At 33.4% G+C, this 18,931-nt stretch overlaps 1 protein-coding gene across 11 annotated transcripts in view; it reads left to right on the plus strand.

Moving 5' to 3' along the window:
• The window catches only part of DLG1 (discs large MAGUK scaffold protein 1), a 288,831-nt gene that overhangs the window by 95,892 nt on the left and 174,008 nt on the right, over window positions 1–18,931 (plus strand). For all 11 annotated transcript variants that reach the window (XM_068546486.1, XM_068546482.1, XM_068546488.1 and 8 more), the window contains one exon: window positions 10,648–10,812. In XM_068546486.1, the coding sequence (XP_068402587.1) occupies window positions 10,648–10,812 (165 nt within the window). The remainder of the gene's footprint in view (window positions 1–10,647; window positions 10,813–18,931) is intronic.

The following is an 18,931-nucleotide window of genomic DNA, read 5'->3' on the forward strand; positions in this document are numbered from 1 at the left end:
GACAGTTTTAGTTCTTCCCTTTCTATTTGGATGCCTGGTATTTCTTTTTCTTGTCTGGTTGCTGTGGCTAGAACTTCCAGTACTATGTTAAATAGCAGTGATGAGAGTGGACATTCTTGTCTTGTTCATGATTTTAGAGGAGAGGCTTCCAGCTTTTCACTGTTGAGTATGATGTTAGCTGTGGTTTTATCATAAATGGCCTTTATTATGTTGAGATATATTCTCTCTATATCCACTTTGTTGGGAGTTTTTATCATAAATGGATGTTGAATTTTGTCAGATGCTTTCTCTGCGATTATTGAGATGATCATGTGATTTTTTATTTATCCTTCCTTTTGTTAATGTGGTGTATCACACTGATTCATTTGTGAATATTGAACCACCCTTGCATCCCTGGAATAAATTCCATTTGATCATGCTGTATGATTCGTTTTATATATTGTTGAAATTGGTTTGCTAATATTTTGTTGAGGATTTTTGCACCTATATTTATCAGAGATAATTGGCCTGTACTTCTCTTATTTGTAGTATCTTTTTCTGGTTTCAGTATCAGGGTAATGGTGACCTTGTAGAATAAATTTGGGAGTGTTTCATCCTCTTCAATTTGGGGAATTAGTTTGAGAAGGATAGATATTATCTCATCTTTATACAAATTCACTTTGACTGCTAGTGTGCTAGTGATTGGTCTGTTCAGTTTGTCTGTTTCTTCCTGATTCAATCTTGGAAGATTGTATGTTTCTAGAAATTTGTTCATTTCTTCTAGGTTGTCCAGTTTGTTGGCATGTAATTATTGGTAGTATTCTCTTAAGATATTTTGTATCTCTGTGACATCAGTTGTTATTTCTCCTGTTTCATTTCTTATTCTGTTTATTTCGGTCCTCTCTTTTTTTCTTGATGAGTCTGGCTAAAGGTTTATCAATTTTGTTTATCTTTTCAAAAAACAAGCTCTTGGTTTCATTGATCTTTTCTGTTGTTTGGGGCTCTCTATTTTATTTATCTTCTCTATGATCTTTATTATTTCCTTCCTTCTGCTGAGTTTGGGCTTTTTTTGTTCTTCCTCTTCTAATTCCCTTAGATGGTTGCTTAGGTTGTTTGAGATTTTTTTTGTTTCTTGAGGTAGGCTATAAATATCCCTCTTAGAACCGCTTTTGCTACACCCCATTGGTTTTGGAAAGTTGTGTCTTCATTTTCATTTGTCTCAAGGTATTTTCTGATTTCCTCTTTGATTTCCTCATTGACCTGTTGGTTTTTCAGTCACATGTTGTTTAGTCTCCACATGGTTGTGCTTTCCCACTATTCTTCCTGTAATTGATTCTAGTTTCATACTGTTATAGTTGGGAAAAATGCTTGATACAATTTTTATTCTCTCAAATTGGTTGAGGCTTGTTTTGTGGCCTAGCTTGGATCCATCCTGGAGAAGATTCCATTTGCAATTGAAAAGAATGTGTATTCTGCTGGTTTTGGATGGAATGTCCTGTAGCTAGCTATTAAGTTCAACTGGTCTCATGTATCATTTAAGACCACTGCTTCCTTATAGATTTTCTGTCTGGATGATCCATCCATTGACGTAAGTGGGGTATTAAAGTCCCCTACTATTACTGTATTATTGTTAATTTCTCCCTTTATGTCTGTTAATATTTGCTTTATATATTTAGTTGTTCCTGTATTAGGTGCATATATGTTAATGAGCGTTATACCCTTTTCTTGTATTGATTCCCCTTATCATTATATAATGTCCTTTGTCTTTTGTTATAGACTTTGTTTTAAGGTCTATTTTGTCTGATTGGAGTATTACAGTCCTCATTTTCATTTTGTTTCCATTTGCATGAAATATCTTTTTCCATCTCCTCATTTTTTTGTCTGTGTGTATCTTGTAAGCAGCATATAGATGGGCCTTCCTTGTTTTTCATCCAGAAAACCACCTTATGTCTTTTGATTGGAGCATTTAGTCCATTGACATTTAAAGTGATTATTGATAGGTACGTACTTATTGCCATTTTATTCCTTGTTTTCTTGTTGTTTTTGTAGTTCTCTGTCCTTTTTTTCTTTTAGTTTCTTCCCTTGTGATTTGATGATTTTCTTTAGTGGTATGCTTGTGTTCCTTTCTCTCTAGTTTTTGTGTATTTATTGTAGGTTTTTGATTTGTGGTTACCATGTGGCTCATATATCTTGACCTGTAACTATATCTACTTGTTTTAAACAGGTAGTCACTTAAGTTCAAACACATTGTAGAAGATGAACATTTTTTACTCTTCCTCCCCCACATTTTGTGTTTTTGCTGTCCTATTTGACATCTTCATGTTTATTCCTTTACTGATTATTATAGTTGTTTTAATAATTTTTTCTTTTTAATCTTCATATCAGCTTATTTTAGTGGTTGATTCTTAGCCTTTACTAAATATTTACCTTTACTAGTGAGATTTTTCCTTTCCCTATGCTTCTTGTTATAGGCTTTTATTTTCTACTTAGAGAAGATCTTTAACCTTTCTTTTAAGGTAGATTTAGTATTGATGGACCTTTTAGTTTTTGCTTGTCTGAGAAGCTTTTTTTTTTTTTAATGTGATAAATCTATCACATTTATTTATTTATTTATTTATTTATTTATTTATTTGGCTGTGTTGGATCTTAGTTGCAGCATGCAGGATCTTTTGTTGCGGCATGCAGGCTCTTTGTTGCAGTGTGTGGGCTTCTCTCTAGTTGTGGTGCATGGGTTCAGTAGTTGTGGTGTGCTGGCTCAGTAGTTGCATCACGCGGGGTCTCTAGTTGTGGCATGTGGGCTCAGTAGTTGCGGCGCGCAGGCTTAGTTGCCCCGCAGCACGTGGGTTCTTAGTTCCCCGACCAGGGATCGAACCCGTGTCCTCTGCATTGGAAGGCAGAATCTTAACCACTGGACCACCAGGGAAGTCCCTTTCTGAGAAGTTCTTTATCTCTCCTTCAATTCTAAATGATAATCTTGCTGGGTATAGTATCCTAGGTTTCAAGTTTTTCCCTTTTAGTACTTTAAATATATCGTGCCCTTCCCTTCTGGCCTGCGAGGTTTCTGCAGAAAAATCAGCTGATAGCCTCTTTGTTCTTTTATGCTGTGTTTAGAATTCTCTCTTTAATTTTTGCCATTTTAATTATGATATGTCTTGACGTGAGTTTGTTTGGGTTCATCTTTTCGGGACCCTCTGTGCTCCTCGTACCTGGATATCTGTTTCCTTCTTCAGGTTTGGGAAATTTTCTGTCATAATTTCATCAAATACGTTTTCGACCCCCTTCTCTCCCTCTTCTCCTTCTGTGTCTTCTGTAATACGAATGTTGGTACGCTTGGTGTTGTCCTAGAGATCCCTTAAACGGTTCTCATTTTTTTTGTTTTTCTTTTTGCTGTTCTGATTGGGTGATTTCCATTATTTTATCTTCCAGATCACTCATCTGTTTTTCTGTATCACCTAGTCTGCTGTTAATTCCTTCTAGTGTGTTTTTTGTTTCAGTTATTCTTCAGTCTGACTGGTTCTTTTTTATATTTTCTAGATTAAAGACAGTAGAAGGCTTTATACTAAGGATACAAGCCTTAAAAACAAAAAAGATGGGGAAATGTATTTAGAATGCTCTTATTACAATCATTTTTAAATGCTCTTATTAAAGTCATTTTAAAATCCCCTTCCTCCTTTATCCCTACTCTCTCATCCCCATTTTGTAATTATTTTCTAGTGTAGGTGTTAGATAAGTTATGCTTGGACCACAGTAGGAGGCTTAGTTTTATGCATTCTAACTGTGTTAACAAAGTGTTTATATGAAATTTTATGTTAAAATTATTTTGAAAATAGGTTGAGATCAACCTTTAGGTAGTAAGAAATACAAATGAATGTTGCTGTGCAATGTAATAGAGGGCCTGGAAAGCTACTTGGAAATACTTTCTCAAATAATAATTGTAACCAAAGTAATCCCTTTTTTGAATCACTAATAAGTAATAGAATTTTCCTTTTGGTAACTGTATTTTGTTTTATTAGGCTTTCTTAAAGGTGCCAAGTACAAGGGAACTCAGAAAATTAATAAGAGATTCTCGTGGCTAGAGATAAAGACAATTTCAGCATCAAAAAGGACATTTTTAGTGGATGTAAAGCAATCATATATGTGTAATCCATCATTTTATAATAATTTTTAAATTAAAGTATTCACATACCATAACACTTACCCTTTTAAAGCTGTACAGTTCTGTATACAAGGCTGTGCAACCGTCACCACTAACTAATTCCAGAACATTTTTGTCACACCCCAAAGAAGCTCCATACCCACAGCACTTGATTCCCATTTTCCCTCTACCCCATCCTTGGAAAACACTAATCTACCTTCTGGTTCTGTGAATTTGCCTGTTCTGAACATATGTTCATATAAATGGAATTATACAGTATGTGGCCTTTTGCATCTGGCTTATTTCACTTAGCATAATGTAATCAAAGCTCCATGTTGTAGGATGTATAAATACTTAATTCCTTTTTTATATTTGAATAATATTTCAATGTATGAATATACCACATTTTGTTTATTCATTCATAAATTGATATACATTTGGATTGTTTCCACTTTGGGGCTGTTATGAAGTGTGATGCTATGAACATTTGTGTACAGGTTTTTGTGTGGATGCATGTTTTCAGTTCTTTTGGATATATACCTAGGAGTGGAATTGCTCAGTCATATGGTAACTCTTTTTACCTTTTGAGGAACTGCCAAAGTGCTTTCTAGGGTGCCTGTACCATTTTACATTCCTCCCAGCACTGTTTGAGGATTCCTATATCTTTACATCCTTGCCAACATATGTTTTGTCAGTCTTTTTGATTATAGCCATCCTGGTAGCTGTGAAGTAATATCTCATTGTGGTTTTGATTTGATTTTTGCAATGACTAATGATGTTGAACATCTTTTCATGTGCTTATTGGCCGATTGTGTATCGTCTTTGGAGAAATGTCTGTGTAAATCCTTTGCCCATTTTAAAATTGGGTTGTCTTTTTATTGTTGAGTTGAAAGACTTCTTATGTATTCTGGATATTTACCAGATACTTACCTTATGTACTGTTTGTGAATAGCCTTATCAAATATATAATTTGCAAATATTTTCTCCCATTCTGTGGGTTATCTTTTTGCCTTTTTGATAATGTCCTTTGATGATCAAAATTTTTTTCATTTGTATGAAGTCAAATTTATCTGTTTTTTTTCCCCCCACTTTGGTTGCTTATTGGCTAATACAAGGTAAAAAGATTTGCACTTATGTTTTCTTCTAAGACTTTTATAGTTTTAGCTCTTATATTTAGGTGTTGATCCATTTTGAATTAAATTTTATAGATGGTATGAGAAAGAGGTCTAATTTAACTCTTTTGCATCCAGATGTTTCAGCATCTTTTGTTGAAAAAATGTTCTTTTCTCATTAAATTGTCTTGGCACTCATGTTGAAAATCAGTTGACCATAATCTAAGGATACATTTTTGGACTCTTAATTCTATTATTATATTGCTCTGTGTCTATCCTTATGCCAGTATGACAATCTTGATTCATGTAGCTTTGAAGGAAGTTTTGAAATCGGGAAGTGTGAGTCCTCCACTTTCTTCTTCTGTTTCAAAACTGTTTCGACTATTCTGGGTCCTTTCCAACTCTTTATGAGTATTAGGGTCAGCTTGTCAATTTCTGAAGAAAGCCAGATGGCATTTTGATCGGAATTGCATTGATTGATATATAAAAACCTCCTAATTGCTTTAGGAGGATGATAGGGAACCAGTTTTTTATCTGTCTTGAAAACTAGTAGATAAAAGGACATGTTATTCATGTGTGAATCATACCAATAGGTAACCAAATAGTAAGTGAAGAGACTTACTCTTTGTATACATATATCTTTTAATAAATAAAAAGGATAATAGAATTAGATTGTCATCACTTTGCAACCATCATTGAATGAATTGATTCAGGCATTGAGTATCAAGAGCTCTGAACATCACAAAAAGATATAACCAGACATTATGTGCTTCTTGATAGAAGAACATAGTACCATCTATAGTCTTGCCAAAAGGATTGAACATGAGACTGATCAAGCTATTACGTTCAGCTGCCAATTAGCAGGAAGTACAGAAGCCAAGGGAGCACACTGAATGCTCCCATGAATATGAAGTGATTATACTGGGGACCCTACAGGTTAAATGCCTCGAGTTTCTCAGTAATTATAAGGAATAAAAAGGGATCAAGAGGCAACATACATTAAAAGATACATAAAAGACATAAAATTTTTAGTGATTTCTTTCTTTACTTTTCAGAATGAACTATTTCTTGTTTTAAATCTTTTCAGACCCCCCCAAATTGCATGTGGACATTCATGGATATGCTTCACACGCGCATATTGCATGTGCATATAATGTTAATACATACGTACACATATATAAATACACTATCGCTTTGTTTTAAAATGTTCAAGTTGTGTGTGTTATCTTTGAAACATGCGTTCCTCATTCAGTAATTGTGTCTTCATCTTTTTCTGTTAGAATAAGTAGCTTTTTACCCAATTTAACTTCCACATAACATTTCCTAGGATGACTGTACCATAATTTTTTTAAAAAATCTATTGATAGGCCGCTTGTTTCCAGTTTTTCTTTATTCCAGACTGTACTATAGGGAATATCCTTCCACATGTATCTCTCCTTAAAGTACATACTAAGTTGTAGAGTATCCTTAAAGTTTGAAAACATGGTATCAAGTTTCCTTCCTTATAGTGTGTCTACTACTAAGGTATAAGAATACTTAAATTTTGCTTTCACTCAATTGAGCATATAACCTGTTAAGTTTTGTAAGTATGTCTATGTTAACTTCAGCCTTACTCAGGATAAAGTTAGTGAATTCTTTTCATTGTTTTTGAAAATAATTGAAGTCCACATGTAAAAACAGGTTTCTTATATCATGTTAAATAAACTAGCTGATCAACGTTGATGTGGGCCTGATTGTTGTTTTCCATGTAATTGTACCATTTCACAGAAGGATGTTTAAAAAGTGATGCTGGAAGTTGTGTAATAACTTTCGGCAAATTCATGGCTAAGTTTTTTAAAATATATTTTACAATGTACATGTTTATCTATATACAACAAATATTTATGCTCCTCACTAATGCTGTATCTTCTAAGATTAATTCCTAGAGGTGGAATTACTGGAGGAATAGAAACATTTTCAGGACTTTTGAAACATTTCGCCAGACTGCCCACCAGAAAAAAGACCTCTGCCAGGAATGTGATGATTTATGCCCATTTCTCTGAATGTTGGCACTGTAATTCTTACTTACTAAAAAAGTTGAGCATGTTTTTCCTATAAGTTTACTGACCCATTTGTATGCCTTTTGTGAATATCCCTTTATTAATGTTTGCTGACTCTTTTTTTCAATGATTTCTAAAAGCCAGCTTATAGTGGCTAATAATCCTGTTTATTGTTAGAAACATTTGTTTCTGTTGTACCTTTTTTGTGTCTTTTCTTTATATGTGTGTTTAATTTGGGGGGGGGGTGTAGTATCTAAGTTTGTTTTGTTTTTGTGTATGTGCATACACATTCCCAGCCTGATTTGAGAAACAAGCACTTTTATTTTCTCCCAGTTCCTATAATTATGATTTCCTTTACTTTCGTGTATGGTGTGAGGTAGATTTGGTTTTCTACGTGCGTGCCCATACAAGAGAGAGAGAAAGAAACAAGTATTCTTTTATAGGTAAAAGAAAAATACTGTTATCTAGTAATTAATTTTCAGTTAGAATTTGAGAAGGCTGACTTTTTTTTTTTTTTTTTGTACAAGTTAAATGAGTAAGAAGACCAGACTTAATTAGCTGAACAACTTTGGCTTTTTATGTTGACTTCACTTAAACAGCTGTATCTTTAGAGACAAAGTGTTCAGCTAACATTGGGTAAAAAATGGACAAATCGGTATTCAGGTTTCTTTTTCACCTAGCTTTGAAGTCTTATTTGTATTTATTTTTTTATTGTGGTAAAAATACACATAACATAAAATTTACCACCTTAACCATTTTTGAGTTTGCAGTTCAGTGGTATTAAATGCATCCACATTGTTGAGCAGCCATTACCACCATCCATCCCCATAACGTTTAGTGTAGTAAAACTGAAATTCTGTGCCTATTGAACAGTAACTCACAATTCTCTCCTCCCACCAGCCCATGACAGCCACCATTCTACTTTCTGTCTTTATGATTTTGACTACTCTAAGTACCTCATGTAAGTGGAATCATACAGTATTTGTCTTTTTGAGACTGGTTTACTTCACTTAGCGTACTGTTGCAAGGTTCATCCATGTTGTAACATATAGTAGAATTTCCTTCCTTAAAGGCTGAATAATATTCCATTTTGTGTGTGTGTGTGTGTGTGTGTGTGTGTGTGTATACACACATATATATACACCTCATTTTGCTTATATATCTACCCATTGGTAGATACTTGGGTTCCTTCCATGTTTTAGCTACTGTGAATAATGCTACTGTGAACGCTGGTGTACAAATATTTCTTCAAGACCCTGCTTTCAGTTCTTCTGGGTATATGCCCAGAAGTGGAATTCTTGAATCATATGGTAATTGTATTTTCAATTTTTGAGGAACCACCGTACTATTTTACACAACGGCTGTACTATTTTACATTCCCACCAATAGTGCACAAGTGTTCCAGTTTCTCTACACCTTACCAACACTTGTTTTCTGCTTTTTCTTTTAACCAGTCTTTCTTTTCTTTAATAATTTTTTTATTGAAGTATAGTTGATTTACAATGTTGTATTAATTCCTGCTATACAGCAAAGCGATTTAGTTATAAATATATATGTATACATTCTTTTTTATTTATATTCTTTTCCATTATGGTTTATCATAGGATATTGAATATAGTTCTCTGTGCTATACAGTAGGACCTTGGCTTTTTTTAGTAGTAGCCATTCCAGTGGTTGTGAGGTGGTACCTCGTAGTTTTGATTTGCATTTCTGTAATGATTAGTGATGTTGAGCATCTTTTCATGTGCTTACTGGCTATTTGTATATCTTCTTTGGAGTTCTTTGCCCATTTTTGAATTGAGTTGTTTGGTTTTTTGTTGAATTTTAGGAATTTTCTGTATATTCTGGGTATTAATCCCTTATCAGGTATGTGATTTGTAAATATTTTCTCCCATTCTGTGGGTTGCCTTTTTACTCTGTGATTAGAGTCATTTGATGCACAAAATTTTTCAATCTTTTTGAAGTCAAATTCGTCTGTTCTTTCTTTTGCTACTTCTGCCTTTGGTGTCATATCCAAAAACTCATAGCCAAACGCAATGTCTTAAAGCTTTTCCTCTAAGAGTTTTATTGTTTTAGGTCTTACATTTAAGTCCTTGATCCACCTTGAGTTAATTTTTGTATATAGTATTAGGTAAGGGTCCAACTTCATTCTTTTATGTGTGGATATCCAGTTTTTGCAGCACCATTTGTTGTAAAAACTCTCTTTCCCTATTGAATGGCCTTGGCACCCTTGTGAAAAATAATTTGTGTATGTGAGGGTTTATTTCTGGACTCTCTATTTCATTCCATTGGTCTGTATGTCTGTCTTTATGCGAATACCAAACTGTTTTGATTACTGTAGCTTTGTAGTAAGTTTTGAAATGAGAAAGAGTGAGTCCTTCAGCTTTGTTCTTTTTTTTATGGTGATTTTGACTATTTGAATCCCTTGAGATCCAAATGAATTTTAGGATGGGTTTTTCTATTTTGCAAAAAATGTCATTGAGATTTTGATAGGAATTGGATTAAATCTGTAAATTGCTTTAAGTAGTATTGACATCTTACCAATATTAAATCTTCAACCTATGAACACGGGATGTGTTTCCATTTATTTCTGTTGTCTTTAACTTTTTTTTTCAACAGGTCTTTTCATTGCACAAGTCTTTCACCTTAATTATTGCACAAGTCTTTGTAGTTTTCATTGCACAAGTCTTTCACCTTATTTTTTTGATGCTATTGTAAATGGAATTGTTTTTGTAATTTTTAGGTTGTGTATAAAATGCTGCTGTTTGTGTATAGAAATGCAACTGATTTTTGTGTGTCAACTTTTGTAGGGTACAAAGCAGTATCATACTGCTTTGCTACATTCAGTAGTTCTAACAGCTTTTTTGCTGAGTCTTTATTGATATAAGACAGAGATAATATTCCTTCTTCCTTTCTAAGTGGATGCCTTTTATTTTTTCTTCTTGCCTAATTGTTCTGGCTACGACTTCCAGTACCATGTTGAATAGAGGTGGTAAAACTGATCCAAATTAAACACAGTGTACATCCAAGTTTTCCCCTGAAGTTGCAAGCCTTCAACAGACTCCAGAGTTCCAAAATTACATCAGACAGATTATGCCTCTGTAATTATTGTTTAGGTGGGGCAACAGATTCCTGGTGTTTCCTACTCTGCCATCTTTCCAGAGTCTGAATTATTTTTAATAATCAGATAAGTTTATTAAAATATTGGCATGACTTTAAAATGGAGAACCATTTCTCTCAGACTTTATGTATTAAACTGTAAAAGACACTTTTCATATAGTTAAATATTATGATTTGGGTAGTTATGAAAATCATGATTTGGATTGAACTCATGTTGCTTTTCAGAGCTTCCTCATATTTAATAATTTGCTGTACATTACAGAAATACCGGTATCAGGATGAAGATACAGCTCCTCAAGAGCACATTTCCCCACAAATCACTAATGAGGTGATAGGTCCGGAATTGGTTCATGTCTCAGAGAAGAACCTGTCAGAAATTGAAAATGTCCATGGATTTGTTTCTCACTCTCATATTTCACCAATAAAGGTAAGATAGTAACTTTATTTTGTTGCTATGAATTATTTATTACTTTTGTTACTAATGTAGCTCATGCTTAGAGAGAACTATTTTTTCTTGTAGGATTTTCCCCCCTTGATGTTTCTGGTTTTGTAATTATAAGGAATTTCATAGTATTTGTTAGCATTCTAAAAACATTTTAAAAAATATGTGTTATAAATGAATTTTATTCAGTGATACAATCTTTAAGCCTGAAAGTTCTCATGAAGGAAATAACTATTATATTTCAAATACCCACATCAAAATATCTTTAAACTTTAAAAAAATATATTAGTAAGTACAGAAAAAGAGCATTAACAGTATCTTTGAAGTCCAGTGTGTGACTGTACCTGACACCATCACCTTGTCTCTCCACTCAGAAATAACCACAGTCCTGGTTTCACATATTTAGCTTTCTAAACAATATATTGTTTCTTTTGCCTGTTTTGGTTTTTATATAATTGGCATTATACTGCATCTACTCTCAACTTGCAGTTTTTGGTCAACATTATATGCCTGAGATTCATTATCTTCACTGCTCTAGAGTTTTCTATTTTATGAATATACTATAATTTACCTTACTTTTGATGGATGTTATTTTCATATTATTACTAGTATTAAAAATGCTGTTAAAATCGTAGGTTATGTATACACATCTTTGTGGATAACACCAGATTATTTTCAAGTGGTTCTATAATTTACATTTTCAGCAGCAATATGTAACAGTTTTAATTGATCTATATTCTCATCAATATTTGGTATTGTTATTTTTGCCATTGTTTTGGGTTTGAAGTAGTATCTTACTGTGATTTTAATGTGCATTTCACTGTTTGATAATATTGATCATTCAGGTTTCCTATTCTGTGACATACCCTCTCAAGATTTTTTTTCATTTTTGTAATGGGTTGTTCTTTTTACTGATTTGTGCAAGTTCTTTATATGTTCCGGATACTAATCCTTTGTTAGTTGTATGTATTGTGTATAAGGATCATTTCTTATTTGTAAACCTTGAAGTGGGTTTTGTAATTCTCTTTGAAGGATGATTTCATATTACTGGTTAAAAATTGTAATGGATTATATAGTACCAGTCAGATTTCAGTTAATAGTTAGTTTTTCTAGGTATTTGTCCATTTCATACTTACTTCGAAATATTCTCAATGTCCTATTATTTTGTTATGTCTATAGCATATTTAGGTGTAGCCCCTTTTTCATTCCTAGTATTGTTTATTTGTGCCTTTTTTCCCCTTGATCCTTCTTGCCAAAGGATGGTCAATTTCAAAGAACCATGTCTTTTAATAGAGAACAGACTGGTGGCTACCAAGGGGGAGGGGGTTGGAGGAGGGATGGAATGGGAATTTGGGATTAGCAGATGTAAACTTTTATATATAGAATGGATAAACAACAAGGTCCTACTGTATAGCACAGAGAACTATATATCCTATAGTAAACCATAATGGAAAAGAGTATTAAAAATGTATATATATATATGTATAACTGAATCACTTTGCTGTACAGCAGTATTTAACACAACATTGTAAATCAACTATACTTAATTAAGTAAATAAGAAAAAAAAGTCTTTAAAAAAAATCTTCTCCTGTGCCCCTCCCCCATGTGCTGTCACCTCCATCCCCTCTCATACACACATAAACATGAATATATACACGTTTATGTAATATGTAAATGTGTGGATAGCTTACATATCAATCGAAGATTGTGTTTGGCAGAGGCAATCTGATCTTACTTTGGGACGCTAAATGAGAGATACACATGGGGAAAAAAATCAGTTGTCTATTAGTGACAGAGACAGTTTTCCTTTTATCTTTTCCCCTTTCTCCTCTTATCATTATTATTTTATTTTCTTCTGCTTTCTTTGAGTTTATTCTGTTTGGGTTTTTCCCCCTAGTTTGTCAAGTTGGTTACTTAACTGCATTATCAACCTTTCCTAACAGTATTTGAATTTGTGAATTTTCCTTTAAATAGCACGTTAGCTGTAACCCACAGGTTTAATATGCAATGTTTATCATAATTCAAACTTTTTCTTTTACTTTCATTATGATTTTTTTCTTTGCCCCATGAGTTATTTAAAAGTATGTTTCTTAATTTTAAACATATGAGACATTTATTCCAACATGTCTTCTTTTAGATTTTATTTTCTCATCTCATTTTTCCTTCTTATTAGCTTGGAAGCTATTCTGTTTCTCTTCCTTTAATGGTTATCCTAGAAATTTTTTTTTTTTAGAAATTTTAATATACAAATTTTGCTTACAAAAATTTAGACTCAATATATATCTTTTACCCTCATTTTGAACAACATAAGAACCTTAGAACACTTGAATTCTAAGCACTCTTTCCTGTTTTATATTGCTGTTCTTATCAGCCTATGCCTATTTTCTCTTGACTGATTTAATAAAGCCTATTTCTTACTTTAGTCGAAAAACCTTCCCAGGTATGTATAATTCTTTTGTTTCTGATATTTTAAATTTTTGATGTTTATGATTGTTACAAATTATCCAAAGCCAATTTGCACACACCCAACCTCCTCAGTCTTTTGGTGGTTGTTTGGTAGTTCTGTGTGTGTGCAGATTCTGACACAGGCAGACATTTAAACAGACAGTGAGCCACATAACATTTTGTATATAGCCTCTTTAAATGTGATGAAGCCTCAACTTTTTTTTGTTGCATAAAATGCTCACTCTAGGCAAATAAAACAATATTCCAGAGACCAAGATTTTGTTACCCAGAATTTCCAGACATCTTAGGTATTAAACCTTAAGGTGCCATCCCTAAGGGTATAAGCCTCTTCAGAGTCTTTTCTTTCCCTTATGCAAGGGTGGATTGTGTCTAATTTAGCCAGTCCATATAATTGAAATACAATGGATTTCACCAGTGAAAGCCCACTTCATTCATTATAATAATTGGAAAACTTTTGGTGTTGATCAAAGATTAACATAACAAAAATCTTATAGCAGCCATTTACTTTATAATTAAGTGTTAGCTGACCAGTCTAGGAATGTTAATTCCTAATTAGGACAACTGACTGTCCATAGTAATGGTTCTCAGCTGTGGTGGGATATCGGAACCACCTAAAAAGGTTTTAAAATTTATATCTGAGTGCCATCTCAGAGATTGTGATTTAATTGGTTTGGGGTATAGTCTGGCTTTGGAGAGTTTTACAAGTTCTCCTGGTGTTTCTAGGGGATAGCCACTGTTGAGAAGTACTGCACTAGAACCTAGCTTAATTGAACCACCATACACATATTTCTTTACTGTCTGTCTTGAAGTATTTTAAAGTAAATTTCTGACATCTCTTTATTTAATCCTCACTCTGCAGTGAGACTTAAGTGTTTCTAGTTATTGAGTGAGAAAGCATTATTACTTTTTTAAGATTCTCACTTGCTTCCTTAATTTGACTCTTTTTCCCTTGATTTCCTTACCATAAGAGAATTAAGTGAATTTTGCCTGATTCTTTCGGTATCTGCTTTAAAAATGCTCTTGTCCTTTGCATACAGTTAATTATTACATGATAAAGGATTATGTCTCCCATAGCATATTTTCCCCCCAGGGCTTTTTAAAGACAAATTTGACGGAGGCTTATTTAAAGGAGTATGTTATTGAGATTAAAATATCCTTTTACTAACAGCTATAAAACACATCTTTTTCACATTTTATCTTTTCTGCAATTGACATACATCTTATAGTTGCTGGTGTTATACTATTGCCTTAATGAAGTGGCTGTTTGAGTATTTGTATGCAAATCTTTGACAAATTTTGGTTAAGATCAAGAAAGTACTAGCCTCAAAGCATTTTAGTGTACTGTGGTAATAATTCAGCTGGTCTCATTGAAAAGCAGCTGGATCTATCCATCCTTATCTGCCATTCTCTTGCTCCTTTTCATTTTGTTTTCTTTTATTAGATATTAACAGCATCAATCTCTGAAACAGTTATAAATATAAGCTTCTGATGCAAATAGGTAGAGCAGTTGGGTATCATCACTGTATTCCCCCTTTGGCTTGCTGGCTCTCTGATTTATATCTGGGGACTGAATAGATAAGGATTTTCATTTCCAGTAGAAGAAATTATCTAACTTCTCCTTCATCTGTTTCTAAATCATACTTTACATCTTACTTTTTTAAATGTGAGTTTTTTCCTATTATAAACTTGTTTTACACATTTTCCCATGTTAAATTTTTTAAAAACTTGATACGTAACATTACATAGTATATTGGTACCTTAAGTTGTTGAACACTTCTGGTCTTCGCTATTTGTTATTTCCATTTTTACTAGGTTTTGTAAAGAAGGCTGCAGTGAATCATCTTGGGGCATAAAAAGTATGTTTGGTTGTTTTCTTAGGTTGGATTTCCAGAAGTCAGATTACTGGGTCAGAAATCTTGATAAGCTGGACTTTTGACAAACTATGTTCTGATACAATTGTAATTTAAGAATTATTAAAGCTGCCCCATTTGGGGTATTTCTTCCTGCTTCTCCTATCTCATGCATAGGTTAAAATTTGAGGAGTGAGCGTAGGATTGGGGTAGTGTAATAGCAAAATGATTAGGATTACTTTAACTTTCTGTTAGAAAACCAAATTTGTAAAAAATAACTTTGTTTTGACATAAGGCAAGTTTTAATGTTTTTAAAATTTTTTCAAATAACTGCAGATGTTCTAGGAAGCTCAACAATGGAGTATATTTTATTTAAAATTAAATAAGATTACCAGATTAGCAGTCTTTTTTTAAAAACAAAAAAGCTAATATAAGGAGCTTTTCCACTTTTATAGTATTGTGGTTTGGAATGAAGCAAGTAACTGTTGTACTATACATAGAACTCGGTATATGAATTATTATTTTTGTAATTTGAAAAATTATCTTTGAATAGTAGCAGTTTGCTGAGTAGAATGTAAATTAGGCCCTGCTTTGTTCTTCACAGTTCTTATGAAAGCTAATAGAAAAATAAGATTAATAGATGATTGCTTTGAAAATCAACAGAATATTAGTTTTGTTTATCAAATAACATGCATTTAGCATTTGTTAAACATCTATGTTAGTAAATTTGTTAGACTTCAGTGACTGGTATTTTTTATGGAGAGATAGTTATAACACGGTGTGATATAACATGAAAAATAAAGAGAGAAATTAAATTCTTGAAGTATTGTAAAAAAACAAAGTTGATATTTGGACAAGGTGTTGAAGGATATATACAATATGCTAATTCAGAGAAGAAGGCAGTTACTGGAGAAAATAAGTACAGTAGGAGGGTGATAGTCTGAGGAGACTGTAAAAATGCAGAAAAGTTCATTATATTGTAGTTGATGTTTAGGATGGTTGTTAGGAAATGAGGACAAGGTGTGAAGGACCTTGATCCTGAGCTGATGAGTGGGCTTATGAAGGGTTTGCCACCATGAAACATGCTGTGAAATAATCTGTCAGGGTCTTGTAGTGCTAGTGCTGATTCTCATTACTGAAGTAATGAGTGAAATACGATAGTGATTGAAAGTTACTTTATTCAGGCCTTAGTGTAAAACATAAAAGTAACTATGATTTGGACTTCCCTGGCGTCCAGCGGTTAAGACTCCGTGCTTCCACTGCACGGGGCACGGGTTTGATCCCTGGTCAGGGATCTAAGATCCTGTATGCCACGTGGCACAGCCAAAAAAAAATAAAGTTTTTTTAAAAAGTAATTATGATTTAAGACTCTAAAAGGGAAAGTTTCTTGCCAGCGCTAGACAGTTTCAAGAAAGAAATTGGTGATAATAATGGTGAAAAACCGTAATGTGGAAGAAAAGGACACAGTGGGTAAATTCTTGTGGTATATGAAAATCTTTAAAAGTAAGCTTCAATTTTAAACAGTTCTAAATATAGTAGTATGGTACTAATAAGAACAGTGTCAAGATTCCTAAAACTGAAAATAATCTAAGAATTAGGAAAAATGGTCAGAACAGTAAATTGAACAAGTAAACAAACAAAACCTCAGCCTTTTTCAAAATAGATTTAAATCTAGATGAAGTGACAAGGGTGACATGGCTTAGTGTGGAATGTTGCAATGGTCATTGAATAAAAGAGTTCATATTTTGCTTTTGTCTTCAATGACGGAAAATTTTGTTTAAACTAATATGTGCAAAGTAAATGTAGATACGAGGGGCTTGAAATTGAAGACAGAACAGGGTATGTGAACAGATAATTATTTTAAATAAGTGTATCTTCTAGCTTGGACACATTTCATCCAGTAGTACTGAGAATACTATCAAATGAAATCACCAGCAGCAATTGGTAGTTTTTCAAATATTGTGAGAAATGGAGGTAGCAGAAGAATGGATATAAGCAAACATATGCCTATTGAACTAAATGCTACAGGAAGAGAATCTTTGCTATTTTGAGTGCATACTGAGTGCTTTGTTGAAGTCAACTTTGTTTTTACACCTCTGGAATATATTAAAATACTTTTGAATTTTATCTTTTTTGGATGACCCTGGAGTACTAAGTTGAGCACACAGTTTGCATACAATTTGACCACTAGATGGCGCTCATACAGAAGGGATTTGTATATATATGATCAGTTTTTTTCTAGATAAATAACAAATCTATGTTATCAATCTTCTTAGTCTTGTCTTAACTTAGTACAGCTGCATGTTTTGAAATTTAATAGGCCATATTATAAAGATAAAAAGGTAAGGAAAATGCTTGTTGCATTTACAGTAGTTGGCTTTGTGGTTACTTAGTAATTTTTTTCCTAATATTTTAGAGTTTCAATATTGTTTTTCCTCTCATCCTTCAACCTTTTAAAATTTTTCACTAAAATTACTTAATCATTGCCTTTGTTACTATACCTGAAGACTTCTGGGTTTATCTGCAAGTTTGGAGAAGGGTACAAATAATTGAGGGCCTATCCTATATAAATTTTTGAGCTGTCTTTACTTCCATTTAATGTTATAAAATAAACATTTCTAACAGTCATAAATTTTTCATAATCATATTTAAAGTATGTAATCACTAAATGGATGTACTTAAGTTTACTTATGCTTTCTCTTACTGTTTAGAGTTCTGCTATAGATAATATTATCATTCTGTGAAAAAGAAAAACTACAGAAAAAAGAATGTTAGGTGCAGAGTATTGCTCAGTGGTAGAGTATTTGACTGCAGGAAAAAAATGTCAATTCTTTATATATCATATTAAAATCTTAATAGTGTTCTTTTTGGTGATTTAAACGTTGTGTTGTATTTTTAAAAATTCACTATTTTAAATAGACTTTCCAGGTTCTATAATGAATTTAAATTTTGGTTTAATGGAATAGTTTATATTTCAGATATGTGACATGGGTTTGGTTATTCTAAAGCAGAGATCAGTGAGGAGTTGGTTGCCTCTGCTTCCCAATCAAATCATATGAAACCAACTGTGATTTAGGTACATATATGGTTTTGTATGTGTGTATTGACTGTCGCGCAATCGATGAGATGATCCTAGATTTCCATAGCTCAGGTAATGGGACATTTTCATTAAAAAGCCTTTCTCAAAACTCAAAGTTGTTTTCTTGATGTCAGTGGATTTGAATAGGAAATTTATATATTGAGAAGTATTTCTTCTCTGTACTAGGGATATATGGGCTGGAGCGTTCATCAACTTTCGATTGTTCCCAAGCTCTTTGGCTCTCTAGCATAAGAAATCATCGTATACGAATGGGTTACTGTTCCATCTGTGTTGGTAGTATTTGCAACTTGAGTAGGATATTTGCATTCAGCATTCATTTTCAGTATCCTCATCCGCGACTTCCCTGGTGGTCCAGTGGTTAAGAATCTGCCTTCCAGTGCAGGGGACGTGGGTTTGATCCCTGGTTGGGGAACTAAGGTCCCACATGCCACAGGGCGACTAAGCCTGTGCACCACAACTACTGAGCCCGCGCCCTCTGGAGCCTTCATGCGCTGGAGCCTGCATACCACAACTAGAGAGAAGCCTGCACCCTGCAACAAAGACCCAGTGCAGCCAAAATTTTTAAAATAAAAATAAAATATCCTCATCCTTACAAATCCAGAGTAACAGAATCTGTATAAATCCTAAGGTTCCCCCTCCCACCCTGGCTTTCCATCATATACGGATCAAGACACATATTTGGGAGGC

Source organism: Eschrichtius robustus, chromosome 6 (genome assembly GCF_028021215.1).
Source record: "Eschrichtius robustus isolate mEscRob2 chromosome 6, mEscRob2.pri, whole genome shotgun sequence".
NCBI classification, from domain to species: Eukaryota; Metazoa; Chordata; class Mammalia; order Artiodactyla; family Eschrichtiidae; genus Eschrichtius; species Eschrichtius robustus.